The 16,343-nt window shown below is 44.5% G+C and overlaps 1 protein-coding gene across 2 annotated transcripts in view; it reads right to left on the bottom strand.

The window, feature by feature from the left end:
* LOC123878600 overlaps positions 1–16,343 on the bottom strand; it is an 82,327-nt gene that overhangs the window by 17,092 nt on the left and 48,892 nt on the right. For both annotated transcript variants that reach the window (XM_045925894.1, XM_045925895.1), the window contains 4 exons: positions 15,537–15,753; positions 10,337–10,448; positions 1,501–1,654; positions 598–700 (listed from right to left, as the gene is read on the bottom strand). In XM_045925894.1, the coding sequence (XP_045781850.1) occupies positions 598–700; positions 1,501–1,654; positions 10,337–10,448; positions 15,537–15,618 (451 nt within the window). In that variant the 5' untranslated portion in view covers positions 15,619–15,753. The remainder of the gene's footprint in view (positions 1–597; positions 701–1,500; positions 1,655–10,336; positions 10,449–15,536; positions 15,754–16,343) is intronic.

Genomic DNA, 16,343 nt, shown 5'->3' with positions numbered 1-16,343 from the left:
TGTTGGACATTGGCCTTCCCTAAAGAGCGCCACCACACCCGGTCCTCAGCCTTCCTCATCCAGCCACTTCCCGCCAGCCGCTTTATATCGTCGGTCCATCGTGCTGGAGGGCGTCCCACACTACGCTTGCTTAAAAGCGGTCTCCACTCACGGACTTTCCGGCTCCAACGGCCATCGCCTTTACGAGAGGCCTGGCCTGCCCACTGTCACTTCAGCTTGCTAATAGTTTGGGCTATGTCAGTGACCTTGGTTCTCCTGCGGATCTCCTCATTTCTGATCTTATCCCTCAGGGAAACTACTGACATAGCCCTTTCCATAGCTTGCTGAGCAACTTTAAATTTGTATATGCTTTGTTTTTAACTGTGACACCAACAACTAATAAATGCATTTTCTTGTCGCAGTTGCAGTTTGTTGTGAGCTCTTCTCAGACTTGGGCGCGTTTGGAACCCTCGTAGCTTTAGTTTTAAGTTACGTAGTTAATTATCACCACTATATCGTACAAATTTGACGATTTCGACCATCAAAAGGAGTACAATTGTACCTACTTTGAATAAATAAATGATTTTGACTTTGACTTTCTTTCTTTCTCTCTCTCACCTGTGTCACAGTCGGGCGGCTCGTCCTTGTTGTTCCACCGTATATCCGAGAGGCCCTTTATCCGGAGCTCCTCTGCCGTCTTCAACAGACCCGCCAGTTGAGACTGAAAACAAATATAGCAAATATAAAAATCTATCAACAAGAGTCAATTGTCACTTAGGATAAAATAGAAATAGGTATATTTTATTGAATTAAACTTTCCGTTTAGGCCTCATTCGCACGAGAGCTTTTTTAATAAATAGAAGACCAAGTTATAAAATAATACATTATACGTATAATAATACATTGTCCAGGCTGGAATTAATAAATTATATAATTATAAAGCCCTAATTCGCATGTCCGTTAAAACGCGTTCAAATAGAACAAATGCATTCCCAAGTATCTGTTCACACGTCAACGCTTTTTTAACGCGCACTTTGTAATTATCAGCACAACGGCGCGTTTTAACGCAACGCTTTTTAACGCTCTCGTGCGAATTAGGGCTAAGAATTTTCGGAATGTCTTCAAAACTGATAGTTCGAAATTTCAGAAGGACTCAGCTTTTCAAATCACTTGGGAAGTACTTTTTATCTCGTTGTAATTTTTATTTCCAGCCTGGACAGTAATGTACTATTCTATAACTTAGTCTTCTTTTTTATTCTGATCTGATACAAGTTAGCTCTTGACTGTGATCTCACCTGATGGTTGGTGATGAATGCAGTCTAAGATGAAAAGCGGGCTAACTTGGAAAGGGTATGGCAGTTTCATTATTGGAAGGCGAAGTCGCTTGGCGGCACGGCTTTAAATGTAGGGTGGTAACTAGCCACCGCCGAAGCCTCAAGACAGAATCAGAAATAGGTCTGGCTTTTTGAACTGGAATATGAGTGGCAATGACGTCACAGATAAAGCTCCGCGCACACTTACGTGGTGCACGTTCATCTCGCCGGTGTACATGTAGTCGAGCAACGCGCGCAGGTGCTTGGGTTCCGCACCGTCTATCACCAGCACCGGCTCGCCGTGCGCCTCGTGCGCGCCGAGCAGCGCGCCGAGCAGCTCGGAGCACGCCGCCAGCACCACCCTGGAGGAGATGAGACCGTACAATTCGCGCGATAGATAGATAGATCAATCCAATCCAATCCATCAGCCTGTATGCGTCCACAGCTGGACAGAAGTCCTGTGTCAATCGTTCATCCTCAACGATTCGATCGTTCAAGTATTGGTTAGTGCACAACCCTGATCATTTGGGTCGTTCGTTCATTTGGTTCATTTCTATTACTATTCTAGTTGCGACAATGGCAGTACCGTTTCCACGTGTTTAGATAAAAAAATTTACTTGACGAGGCCCAGTTTAAGAAATTAGCCCTAGTATCGACTAATTTGTGACTTACAGTCGATACTAGAGCTAATTTCTTAAACTGGACCCTTTCAAGTAAAGATTTTTATATAAACCTATGAGGATGATACTGCCATTGTCGCAATTAAAGTGCCATAAGCCCACGTTGTCGTATTAGTTAACAAATTGCGAAAAACCAAATAAAATTTGAATTTCGCGGACAGACCCGTCGCATCCACCAGGTAAGTAAGGACAGAATTTTTTTTCGTCTTGTTTCTACAATCTACTTATTTAATATATTCAGTTGAACGTAAAATCACTGATAGAGATCTGTTATAGAGATAAGCGCTTCCCTGGCCATTTTTCGTTCTTTTTCTCTTTATTATTACAACTTTCTGGTACAAAAATAAAACAAAAACGGAAAATATGATATTAATGATGTGAACTTAATTCGTTAAAATCATAATTTTATTACGACTTAAACATAAGTACTTTTAAATATGCAAAACCACTAAGCCCCTATCCTGATAAGCAAATTAAATGTATCGTATTTTGATTATACGAGTACTAAAATTAAAAGTTTTGGATTGGTAAAAAAGTATAAATTGCAATATATTTTACTTAATATCGCCCCTTTATCTCTTATTTGATTCGAAGACCATTTATTTAGCAAAAGGAGTCATGCCATTTAATTAAGAGGAGTGTATCCGTAGTGTGCTCCAAGCAAACGTAGTTTTGCTCTCATTTGAATATCAACCAATCAAACCCAATGCAATTTACTGTACGCTTCTTACGCGCTTCTCCATACAAAGGTATTATTATTGAATATTATTGTAAATTGAACAATTGAAAAGAGCAACCGCCGAGTTTCTTGCTGGTTCTTCTCGGTAGGAACGGCATTCCAAACCAGTGGTAAATTATTTGACGATTCAAAAGCACTTGTAAAAGTTTATTTGAATAAAAATCTATTCTATTCTATTCTATTACGCCTAGTCTAGTTGTTCTAGATCTATAACTAAGCCATAATATCGATTTATCTCTCCATTATCTATGCCTCAAAACAATTAATATAGTTAAATTGTATTCATTTTAAAAGTCTAAAGAAAAATCTCTATTTTAAGACAAATTCTGAGCCAACTTCGATGTAAATAAACTATGTCAAACTAGAAAATTGAAAAATTAACAACTTCATATCACGCTTTACTTCATAATAATTTCAACCATATTAGTTTACTAGAGGATGCCCGCGGCTTCACCCGCGTGGAGTTCGGTTTTTTTAAATACCGTAGGAACTTTTCAATTTTCCGGGATAAAAAGTAGCCTATGTCCTTCCCCGGGATGTATCCCAAGTCTGTACCAAATTTCATTAAAATCGGTTCAGTTGTTGGGCCGTGAAAATGTATCAGACAGACGGCAAGACAGACAGACAGACACACTTTCGCATTTATAATGTTAGTATGGATGTAAAATTTTTTTTTTGCCAAAAATAGGGGTTATTCCAAACGTCGATTAGTAATTACCGTTTTTTGACTAAAAAATCTTGAATCTCAAGCAAAATTCATTTCGTTTGTCTGTGATCTGTGGGAACAGCACTATTTTAGGTTCCACCCGTCAACAAGTTATCGCTTCAATGAAGCGGGCTCTTAATACTCAAATGAGAATAAAAACTACGTTTGCATGGGGCCAGTGACGGAGAGTCGCTTGTTAAGGGTCTTTATTTATTGGAAACGATAAGGTTATCTAAATTATTATTTTAAATATGTAAAGACTTCGGAACGGCGCAAAAGCAATGTTAACTGATGTTTGCACGCAAGTTTTACATGCCGATGGATGTAACATGCTTGGTCACTTTGTAAGTCGCCATTTTGAATATGTTTTCAAATTAAACCTTTTATGAAACAAGATTTAACAGTAATAAACAACAACCCGACAAAAGTACAACCCGTAAAAAGCTTGCAAACACACTTTCGCATTTATTGGTATGGTTGCAAAGGTGTGTCTTTTTAACCGACTTCCAAAAAGGAGGTGGTTCTTTTTTGTCTGCTACCTTTTCTTGGCCCATACATTAAACCAATTTTTATGTTTGTTATTGATTAGTTTAAGTATATATCCTTTTTTTTTTTTTTTTTTCCGCTGGTAAAAATGCAATTACGCATGCCGCTCAAAAGCGGGTATGTGGGGCTCACTGGCAATGCATTTGTGCTGCATTCATATAGCATACCCACTAAAAAACCCAGCGGTGCCGTCCACGTCAGGTTAGAGGCGTCTCAGGATCCCGGGTGTCGTATGCGACTGAGACGTCTCAGCGTTAAACCGGCACAGTTTTAGTGAGGGAGAAGATGAGTGTAATGTCTCCTTCTTCTCCCCTGTCTTCTTCTGCGGCGTGGGTGAGCGTCAGCGGACAGCTCTCGCACCCGCTCCGCGGCCTCCTTCAGTGTTATGACAGTTTCACAGAAGGAGGCCATAACACTCCAGCTCGTCTTACTGCTAATCATGCCGTCTATTATGCTCGACAGCGAGAAGTTTCCTCCAAGCCTAGACGACACGATGTGGCGCTGAGGCCCCCATGCCGCGCATTCCACCAGAGTGTGATATGCCGTATCTTCTGGCGCACCACACTCCTGGCAAGCTGGAGTCTCCTCCCGTCTCGCGATCTGATGCAGGTACTTGCCAAAGCAGCCATGCCCTGTAAGTACCTGCACCAATCGGTACGTCAGTACTCCGTGCTTTCTCTTGAGCCAACGCTCAAGGTGTGGCCGGATCGCTTCAACTGACCAAATACCGGCGACAGGCGTCTCCAGATCCTCCTCCCATCTACGGATCAGCGCTGCCTCAGCCAGAGCTCTTCTTGAGCGGATCTCCTCTGCCTCCGGTTGCTCTCCACGGGCTCTCATTTCTGCACGGTAGCGGTACACCTCGGAGAGCACCTCAGCCTGGAGTTCCCACGGTGGGTCGCCCGCTAGAAGGGTTGCAGCTGTCCAGGAGACCGTGCGGTATCCCCGGATCGCTCGAACTGCGATGATTCTTTGCGGTCTCCGCAAAAGCATCTTGTTATGTGGTGTCAGGGCATGTATCCATATTGGCGCCCCATACAGTGCCATGCTTCTAACTATCCCCGCATATAGTCGCCTGCAGTTGGATTCTGGCCCCCCAATGTTAGGCAGCAGTCTTCCCAAAGCAGCGGCGGCATTAACGAGCCTAGTGCCCAAAAGCTCGAAGTGCTTTTGAAAACGCCATCGTCCATCCAACACGAGGCCCAAATATTTCATGTTGGCCTTTACCGCTACTGTTGTGCCTTGCACAGTGATTTGTGCACCCCGTGGCGGACCTCTGCGAGGACCATGAAAAAGGAGGGCCTCGGTTTTCGAGATAGAGACTCTCAAACCCAGCAACCGAATCCTATCCACAACCAGTGACGTGCCAATCTCCGCCAAACGAGCCGCCTCCTCATATGTCCTTCCACGGGCCGTGACGAGGGTATCATCCGCGTAGCAGAGGAGTCTCATCCGTGGAAGCAGCGGGGCCCGCAAGAGCCAATCGAAACCAATGTTCCAAAGCACCGGCCCAAGGACCGATCCCTGCGGAACCCCGCTGCAGACACGGCGCCGGAATATTTGCCCATTACTGCCCTCCCACAAGATTTGCCTGTCCTGCAAGTATGACTCCAGCAGTCGCTGGAGGTATAGTGGTACTCTGTGATAGCAAAGTGCTTCCAATAAAGTCTCAAATGGGAGACTATTGAAGGCATTTGCAACGTCAAGCGAGACTGCAAGAACCACTTCCCCTCTATCGATCGCTTCCATGGTCAGACTCTTCAAGGCATCCAGGGCATCCAGGGTCGAGCGACCTACCCTGAATCCATACTGTGCCTCAGATAGATTCGGGCCTACTGTCTCAAGGTGCTTTATGAGGCGAGTGGCAAGAATCTTTTCAAAGAGCTTGCCCGTCTCACTAAGCAGAACTATTGGTCTATATGCTGAAGGGGAATCCAGTGGGCGGCCCTCTTTGCGCAGCAGGCATAGCTTTCCTTCTTTCCAAGATTTCGGGAACTGTCCAGCACGTAGGCATTTGTCGAAGAGCTCCCTGAATTTCTCCCGCAGGCATTCCAGGGCAATATGGATAACTTTGCCCGGAATACCATCGGGTCCCGGTGCCGTCTTTCTAGCCCGTAAGCGGTCGAGTCCTAGGTCCAGCTCCTCCTCTGTGATAGGAGGAATGCCATCCGGCATGCCATCTCTCCCAAAAGGGGCTGACATAGGCGGGGGGAAGTGACTCTGTGAGTCGGGGAACAGTTCTCCAACTACACGCAAGAGGAGATCAGGTTGCAGGGTCTCCGTTATGGGTGCGCCTTGTGTGCGAAGCTTATTTCGTGCAGCACGGTAGGGACGTCCCCAGGGGTCCCTGTTTAGCGCCTCTAGCATCTCTTCACGGGCAGACTCCTTAGCCTTACTTATGGCCAGCTGCAATTCCTTCTTCGCCTGTTGATAAGCGCTCCGCGTTTGGTTATCCAGATCCGGGTTCAGACCGTTTCGCCTGCGATTCCGAACATATTCTCTGCGGGCTCTGTTGCAGGTTACCCGGAGATTGGCGATTTCAGGGGACCACCAATACACGCGGCGACGAGGAGACCGACGCCGGGTCCGTGGCATGGATGCATCACAGATGTCTTTTAGGGCATTGCACAGCTGGTCAGAGTGTTCGTCCGCACTAATGTTGCTATTGATGCTGGACGAGGACCACCGCAGTACAATGGCAGCTTCTTTAGCTAACTCGCGGTCCAGTAGACTCAAGCTCCAGCGCGGAAACTGGCTTGGGCTTCTTGAGTGGTTCCTCGGCCTCGGACGGGTAGAGATCTCAAAACGGATGTAATTATGATCCGAGAGGGTCTCCACCTCTCCCTCTACTCTCCAGTTGACCACTCTGTCTGCAACCGCAGGAGTGGCAAATGACAGATCTACCACAGATCCCCCCTGCTGCCGCACACAGGTGTGTGTCGTTCCTCTATTGAGAAGGGACAAACCCGAAAGAAGAGCCCAGATCTGTACCGCCCTCCCCCTTGCATTTGTATTGGGATTTCCCCACGCCTGGGACTTTGCATTGAAATCGCCAAAAACGACGATGTGCGCTCCCGTCTGTCTATCAATAGCTGCTCTGACGGAGTCGAGGTAGGCTTCAAATTCTGCCAAGCTGCGGTTGGGCGAGAAATAAATGCCCACCACTACGTATTCCCCCCATTTTGCCACCGCGTATCCGGAACCTCTTTCTAATACCGTGAGCGAGATGTCGGTATTGTTTCTGGTCAGAACTGCTACCGACCCATCCAAGTCGCCAACCCAGTGTGATTGGGGAGGAATATAATAGGGTTCACAAGCGACTGCCAGATCTATTCCCCACTCCATCATTGATTGTAGCAAGAGATCTTGAGCCCCAGCGCAGTGGTTAAGGTTTGACTGGAGAAATCTTACATGACACGACTGATTCATGATGACATTTCAGCTTCCTCTTGCGCCTGACGACGACCAGCGCTGGTGGCGGCCTGAGCCATTGAGACCATCTTACCCTTCACTGAGGGAGGGTTACAGCTCCTACCCCCCATGATATGTTCTGATGGTAGCCCTGCGTCTTTGCACACTGCGCAGCGCATTGGGGCTATGCATCCCAGCGATTTGTGACCGTTTCCACCGCACCGGAAGCACAGGTCGCCTCGGTTTGCTGTGGACGGACAGACTGGCTTTGTGTGCCCGATACCGAGGCACTTAAAGCAGCGCAAGGGGCGTTGCTCTAGCACATGGACCTCGGCAGAACTCCAACCGACCCGTAGCTTCCCGGCTTCCGAGATTACTTTAGCCACCTCTATGGGGCAGTGCAAGATGGCTGCGCCCACCCCTCTGGGGCCGGACTGCACTTCTCCCACTTTTAACGACTCGGTAGGACAGTTCCCAGCTCGCACGACGGCAGCAATTATCTTTTCTTTTGTGACCGAGTCATCAAGTCCAGTGACCCTGAGGGTCGCAAGCTTGGATGGGCGAACCACACTAGCCACGCCATCTAAAACAGTGCGGAGCCTGCTCGCTAGTAATTCCGCCTGTTCCGCCGTCTGGCCCTTAGGAAGCTCTAAGAGCCTGGCGCCTGTAGCCGCTCGGCGAATTTTTATTCCTTCGCCGATGCCAAGCTCCTCCAAGTTAACCTGACGCTCCGCCTGCTCCAGTATTTTAGCGTAGGTCACCCCCTTTTCTGCCGCTTCCGGCTGCAATGTGACTACGACCGCCGCGGTTTTAGGGGACGTAAGTTTCGGTTTAACCGGCTGACTTGTTTTGGCGGCAGTGGCAACCGTTGGGGTGGTGGCAGCGCCGGCTGTGGGCGGTGAGGTTTTTTTGGCCTTTTTGCCCTTTTTGACAACTGTTGCCCAGTCATTGACCTCCCTTGCCTCAACTCGACTGGGTCCAGCCATTGTCTCAGGAGTCCCAGCGGGCTTCGAGGCCACTGTAAAACTCCGAGTCATCGGGCCCATCCGAGCAGTTGGAGCAGCAGTAACTGTCTGCGTCGCTGCCATTTCTCGGCTCTTATCCGCTGCTAAGGGCGGGCGGTGCACCTTCTCGGGCAGAAGCCTTTCCTCAATTCCGGCAAATCGGGCATCCAGCATGGCACCGACAGAGATAGCAATGGATGCCTTTAGCTCCTCGATGAGTTCCCCACTTAGGCTGGAGACGGACGTGGTATTTGCCGCCGCCATGGTCGCCTTCATCTCGCTGAATTCCCTTCGGTGGGCTTTTAACTCCGCCTTGAGGTTTTCCACCTCCTGGCGTAAGCGGCCATTGTCCACTCTAAGTCGTCGAGTTTCCTCGGCTTCCGTTCTGGATGCCAGAGCATCCACCATCTCTTGCAGAGCGGCCGCTGAGTCCTTAAGGAGCTTAGCATGTGAGCCCTTAAGGTGCCCTGATTTGGTGGCAACCTGAACTATAGTTGCCACGCTTTTACCTGCAATGGCTCGCAGCTCCTCGGCGCTGAGTTGGGTGGGGTCCTCTTTTTGTGCCTCTAAAGGAATGTCTTCAGGGTCCAAGACGGGCTCAGATATCCTCTTGCGGCACACTCGATCTCGTAGGAATTGGTTGAAAGCTTCCTCTTTGGCCTCTTCCTTCGCCTTTCTGAGATTGACTCTGGCACGGGAGATTCCTGTACCTCGCCCTCGGCCTTTAGCCCTACCACGGCTTACGGATGAAGCCTTGGAGCTCTCCGAGTCCGGGTCCGAGTCAAGGCCTGATCGGAGCGGACTTCGAGAGCTATCTCTTGGTACCGACAATGGCCCGTGACTCCGCAACTTACGAGCAGCAGCTACATCCGTCTCCGTACTGATTCCGTCGTCCATTTGTACCTAAATGGGTGACCTGCTGGCGGCAAAGCCAAGCAGGTCAGCTATCAAGGGAACAAACACAGCCTAGCCTACAAGCATAAATTCCTATCCTAGCTTAGCTTAATCTAACCTATCCTATTTAATCTAACTTATCCTTATTAGTCTATCTTAACTTAGACTTAACAGCGTCCCTAGGTCACTTAAGTGTCACTAGGTCACCAGCAGGCAGCAACGTAGAATATCACAACACCACAGCACAGGCACAGTATTACCCCAGGCCGAAGCCGAGTTTATCGCACATTCATGAGGATGTACCTATTCACTCCGAATTCGAGGCCACGACAAGACGCGAGAATGCGTCCGCGCTTCGCGCGCCGCCCATTCGTCCGTGTCGCACCGAGAACACAAGGCAATCACAACACGTCTATCTCGCACGAGGTGCGATGCGCGACTCTTAAGTATATATCCTGGGTACGGACTAAGGCTACTTTTATCCCGGAAAATCATAGAGTTCCCACGGGATTTAAGGGCAAGTCAACTAGTAATCACACTATCACACTAATATTATAAAGAAATATTATAAAGACAAAAAAAATGCAGATTACGATTTTATTTTTGTATACAGAATACAGATAGATAAATCTAAATAATTACCAGCGTTATCGTATTAATAGTAAAATAATAAGTAATAATAAATGATTAATCATTACAAATGCTTCCTATAATCTATAACGACTGGTAGTTATCTTATATTATGCCAATTGTAAAGGTTTATAATTATTTATCGATTATTTAATTGGTATTTTAGTCAATATCCTCTACTGTAATCCTAATGTTGCGAAAGATAAATTAGACACATTTTTCTGAAAAAGGTTTCAACCTACAATCGAGTCAAATTGAGATATTACCAACATACGGACTATGGTAAAATGACATATTGCCACATGGCAAAATAGTAAAATTATTCTGGTTTGGAAATTATTCTTACACCTTATAAACAGTTACTTTTTATCTATTTTCAAGTCTCTTACATCAAAGTCATCAACGATATACATATGAAATAAATCAGGTCCCACCTGTGTGCCCTGAGTGACACCCCCCGAATGTTCTGCGGCTCGACAGTGTCCTTGTTCGGCACTTGCGTCGCGAAGCTCGGCGAGCAGTATAACGTGACGTCGCAAAACCGTTCTGAAATTAAGAAAAAAAAAGTTATTTAAAAAATCAAAACATGTTGAAAACCAATACCTATGAAAAACTGATATGATCGACGAGTCGAGAACTTTAATTTGCATTTGCATAGATTGTAGACTCTAGAGATAACGTTAGTCCTCCATAAAAAGGATTTAAGGCTGCCTTTCCATCAGAGGTGTGTTACGTCGCGGATGTGTGTTAACTGTCAAACCCACCAATAGGATCGCTTGATGTTCATAGTTTGAGCGCAGCTCTGGTGGAAAGGAGGGTCAACGAGAAATACCCGACAGGTTTCGTTGAGAGACACGACAGATGCACAGACAGACAGACAACAAAGTGATCAGTAAGTGTTCCGTTTGTCCTCTGGAGGTACGAAACCCTAAAAACTAGTCTTTTATGAATACTTACAATTAGCTAAACCGCCCCGGCTTATCTCAGGTGGAATTTAAGGCTGCCTTTGAACCAGAAATGTGCGATGTAGCTAAGCGGTAAGCGAGGTTCAAGCTAACCTAAGAAACTTTGTGTCTATTTCCACCCAAGCTATACCTACTCGTCTCGTATGTATGTATATTTATTATGTTTATTAATATAATAATAATTAATGTATGGACTTGGTACTATCCAACACTAGCTTCTCCTTTCAGCAAAGGTTGCCTGGTAGAGATTACTCTAAGCAATAAGGCCGCCTTTGCAAACAATTATTTTTTCTGTTTTCTTCTGTGTTGTGTTCCTTTACATGTTTTTGTGTGCAATAAAGACTTCTATCAATCTATCTATCTATCTATCTACTCGAATTTTTAATTAAACAAAGCATGTTGTATAGAAATAGGAAGTACTTATAGTTTTGGCTTTTTGACACTATCCCGTAATAGGATCCTGTTTTACGGAACCCTAAAAGCTACGCGAATAGAACGATGATCAAATATAAGCGTAGGTATATTTTTAAAATAATATTTTCAAACTGTTGATGTCTGGGCCATTAAAAAAACAGCTAGGTATTTCGAAATCCAAAACGTTTTTAGAACACACGTGTACGCAAACCACTGACCTCTACTAACACAAGTACACTGGCCCTGCGATTGCCGAACTGTTTTTGAAGCAACTTGATTTTCGCTATTTTGGCGCTGATAGCAGCAGTGAGCGTCATCACCATCGTCATCAACAACCCATCGTCAGTTCACTACCGAGCACAGCAATCTATTCTCAGAACGAGAATGGTTTGACCATACTCTACCACGCTAGCCAAGAGTGGATTCGAATGTGAACGTACTCGGAAGTAAATGTTAGTGATGAGATATTTCTGTCAACATTGAGTCAACTGTGAACCGTCAACACGAACACGTGAATAGCGCGCTTCGAAACGGCACAAAAAAATTGCAATTTCGTACGGCACACCTCTTTTAATGCATAAATGCATGTGAAAGGAAAATAAGCCGGCCAAGTGCGAGTCAGACTCGCGCACTGAAGGTTCCGTACTCGGGTATTTTTTCCAACATTTTGCACGATAAATCAAAAACTATTATGCATAAAAATCTATTTTAGAATGTACAGGTAAATCCCTTTCCTATGATACCCCACTTGGTATAGTTATCTTATTCTGAAAATTGAAACACATTTTCATTTTTTCTTAAATGATGTAACCACAAATTTGGTTTTCAGATTTTTTCCTGTACTTGAGTTATAAGACCTACCTACCTACCAAATTTCATGATTCTAGGTGAACGGGAAGTACCCTATAGGTTTTTTGACAGACGGACGGACGGACGGACAGAGAGGCAGACAGCCAACAAAGTGATCCTATAAGGGTTCCGTTTTTCTTTTTGAGGTGCGGAACACTAAAAAGAGAGAAAGATCAAAGAAAAGAAAGATGGATTACGTGAAAGAGGATATGCGTGTAAAAGGGGTGGATAACACGTTGACAGGGGGATGAATGACAGAAGATAATATACAATATATGTATAATATTATGTATTGTGCCGACTTCACCGGAAAAAGAAGCAGATACCTCTTCCAGCGTACTAGCGTAATATGTATATCCATTGCAGTGATGTGAACGGAAACTAGTTTCTTTATTTTTGGATTTTTTAGAACAAGTTTTGACTTGACCGATGGGAATCTTTTTTGAACTTTATATATCTACCAATATATTCAATTTGTATTCTAATTTATAACATATAGTCAATAAATAATACTTTAAATATTATAATGTCGCAAGTAGAAGTGTTTAAAATTTACTTAAAGTAGGTAAGGTATTTGAATGATAGTTAATGGACTTTTTCTAAGTAATTTGCTTTTCCCTTTACCTGTGCTATATTTAAAACCTACCGACCTGCCAAACATGATTCTAGGTCAACGGGAAGTACCCTATAGGTTTTCATTCACTTTTCTTAACGAATACAACAGACAGACAACGAAGTGATCCTATAAGGGTTCCTTTTAAGGTACGGAACCCCAAATAGAGCCTCGATAGCTCAACGGTTGAGGAGCGGACTGAATTCCGAAAGGTCGGCGGTTCAAACCCCACCCGTTGCACTATTGTCGTACCCACTCCTGGCACAAGCTTTACGCTTAATTGGAGGGGAAAGGGGAGTATTAGTCATGATTAGCATGGCTAATATTCTTTAAAAAAAAATATAGAATAGAATGTTCGAGTTTAGGGCCTTGTAGTAGGGTAAATATGGTCACCCTATATCGCTACACATTAGGCACCTTTTCTTCTTTTGTCCCCATGAGGAAAATCCGTCACGGATACCACCGGCCTCGAAGGCGCACAGTGGTTATGTCGGACTCCTACCGACTAAAAACCTCACGAAGTTCCATCCGTCCGCTGATGACGGAGCACAAGGGACCGACAACGCCTCGTTACTCCGCCAGCGGTTGTCCGCCTCAGCAGACCCACCACTGGGACACTACGTGCCCCCAAACACCGTTAGAGGCATGCCAGAACCACAGCACGCCAACCAACCCGAGGACCACACTGTGAGCGACGGACCGCCCCGTATCCATCATTCACACTCCACAGGGCTAAGGCTGCTTTTCCACCAGAGATGTGCTATGCTACGTTGCTATGGATGCGTTTGTTATCCACCAATCATATTCATTGGTGCATATAGCTTAGCACTGGTGGAAACGGATTCAACTAAGATATATTTTTATATGGGAGGATGCGTGCTATGGATGCCTGCTATGGGCCGTCGCGAGTGGTGTAGCTATGTATGTGCAGGCACGGCAGGACGCTTGAGCGCCTCTCTCCTCACCGCGTTGCTCTCACCGCTTCCCTACTATCGATACTTTCTCGCGCAGCTACTTTGCGGCGGCGCCTCTTCATAGCGCATCCTCCTCGCACAGCTATGTAGCTTAGTTTTGGTGGAAACGGTCACATATTTTCGTAGCATAGCTGCATAGCACATCTCTGGTGGAAATTCACCCTAAAGGTTCGTGGGGAGGGCAATTCCCATTCCACGTTCCCCATCCTCAACATATCCCACGACCGTCACCAAACTGGACAGGCGAGAAACCGGTGGGGCAGCGAGTGATTGGACTAGGCACCTGTGACAACTTATCGTATAGGTACTTAACACGAAATTCATCGAGCTCGCGTGCACCCAATCTCAAAGCAAATCTCAAAAAAGGCGTTAAATGTAATTATAAAGTGCGCCCAATTTTAGTTTTGTCTTAAACAAGAACAAGCTTATAACATACCGCGCAGGATGTCATACTGGACATGCGCATGCGCCATGCGTGTGTTTAATTTTACTGGTGGCAAGCGAGAATGCAAAGAAATGCTTTGACCGTATTTGTTTTTGGCAATTAAATCAACATAAACATGTGAATGGTGAATCATTTTAGGTTTTAATTTTACGACGGATTCGATACCCATTTTATTAGCTCTTTTAATACAAAACCATTTACATAGTATACAAACTATACATATTTAAAGGTTTTGTTGGTTTATTATTACCTAATATAACGTCATGTACGCTTAGTTTTGTGAGTAAGGGTAAAGGTACATTGGAGACAGCTAATCACATCACACTTCACACTAATATTATAAAGGCAAAAGTTTGTGTGTATGTGTGTGTGTGTGTGTGTGTGTATGTTTGTTACTTCTTCACGCAAAAACTACTGGATTTGGCTGAAATTTTGAATGGAGATAGATAATATCCTGGATTAGCACATAGGCTACTTTTTATCCCGGAAAATCAAAGAGTTCCCACGGGATTTTGAAAAACCTAAATCCACGCGGGCGAAGTCGCGGGCATCGGCTAGTAAATTATACCTATTTAATGGCAAACGTGGAGCCAGTGTGACCTTTTTAAAAACGTAGCTTAGATTAATTATCTACATACTAATAACTATCAATAAACAAGTGTAAATTAAAAATTTATAACACCCCCGACGATCCAAAGTATTTGAGTTTTCCAAAACATCATTTTCAAATAAATAATTATGTATTTAGGCAACGTCCATCTTGACAGCTTGACATTTGTCTATTGATATAATATTATGAACCTAACGGTTATCTAACCTTCTTTTCTACAAGAAAACTAGAAAAGAGCTGATAACTCTTAAACGGCTGAACCAATTTTTTTAGATTATAGCTAAGAACACTCTCGATCAAGCCACCTTTCAAACAAAAAAAACTAAATTAAAATCGGTTCATTCGTTTAGGCGCTACGATGCCACAGACAGATACACGATACACAGACACACAGATACACACGTCAAACTTATAACACCCCTCTTTTTGGGTCGGGGGTTAAAAAACATACACATGAAGACTGAATCAAATTATCTAAGTAATAATTTTGAATAAAATACAAGTCTAAATTAAAAATTATAACACCACCGACAAGTGAAGGTTACACTAACTAGAAAAGAGCTGAAAACTTTCAAACGGCTGAACCGATTTTCTTGGATTTTAGCTAAGAACACTCTCGATCAAGCCACCTTTCAAACAAAAAAAACTATATTTAAATCGGTTCATTAGTTTAGGAGCTACGATGCCACAGACAGATACACAGATACACACATCAAACTTATAACATACCTTTTTTGGGTCGGGGGTTAAAAACAGAACCTCACCTTTCTCCAGCAGTTGAGCAAACATGCTCTGGACGTTCGAGTGGTGGTGCTTCCATCTTAGGCAGTACTGTTGAGGCACCATTGTCACTTATTATCTAGTAGCACTTTGGTATCAGTGTATAATTTGGTCAACTATCTTAGTTGTAACTTGTATAATACGAATTTATTAAGGTACTAAGGTTCTTGGAATGTAATCCTTTCGGTGGTTTTCCTTTACCTGGAACAAGAGAACGAACATACATTATTATTTTTGCCTAGTTAGTTACTAGAAAATCAAAATGAGAAGATCAACTCAAAATTGGCTAGAAGATCAACACTGGGGTAACGCGAATACCCCGCGCCCTACCCGGATAAAGAGGCTATCCTTCAGGCCCAAAATGTTCCTCGAGACCCGTAAATGACTATCGTCGTTCCGTACCTCAAAAGGAAATACGGAACCCTTATAGGACCACTTTGTTGTCTGTCTGTTAGCCTGTCTCTTCGTCTGTCGTGTCTGTTAAGAAAACCTATAGGGTACTTCCCGTTGACCTCTAGAATCTAGGTAGGTAGGCCTAATAGCACAAGTACAGCCAAAAAATCCAAAAGCCGTGAATTCGTTCTTACAGCACAAAAAACCGGCCAAGTGCGAGTCAGACTCGCGCACCGAGGGCTCCGTACTTGGATATTTTTTCCCAACATTTTGCATGATAAATCCTATAAGGGTTCCTTTTTCTTTTTGAGGTACGGAACCCTAAAAATATAATGAATTTATTTATAAGTATATTTCTTGAGCTGTTCACAGCCTTCAGAGAAAAGCGCCCGAAGTCA

The sequence above is a fragment of the Maniola jurtina genome, chromosome 26, assembly GCF_905333055.1.
Source record: "Maniola jurtina chromosome 26, ilManJurt1.1, whole genome shotgun sequence".
In the NCBI taxonomy this organism is placed as follows: Eukaryota; Metazoa; Arthropoda; class Insecta; order Lepidoptera; family Nymphalidae; genus Maniola; species Maniola jurtina.
This window is presented reverse-complemented; position numbering and strand designations above follow the sequence as displayed.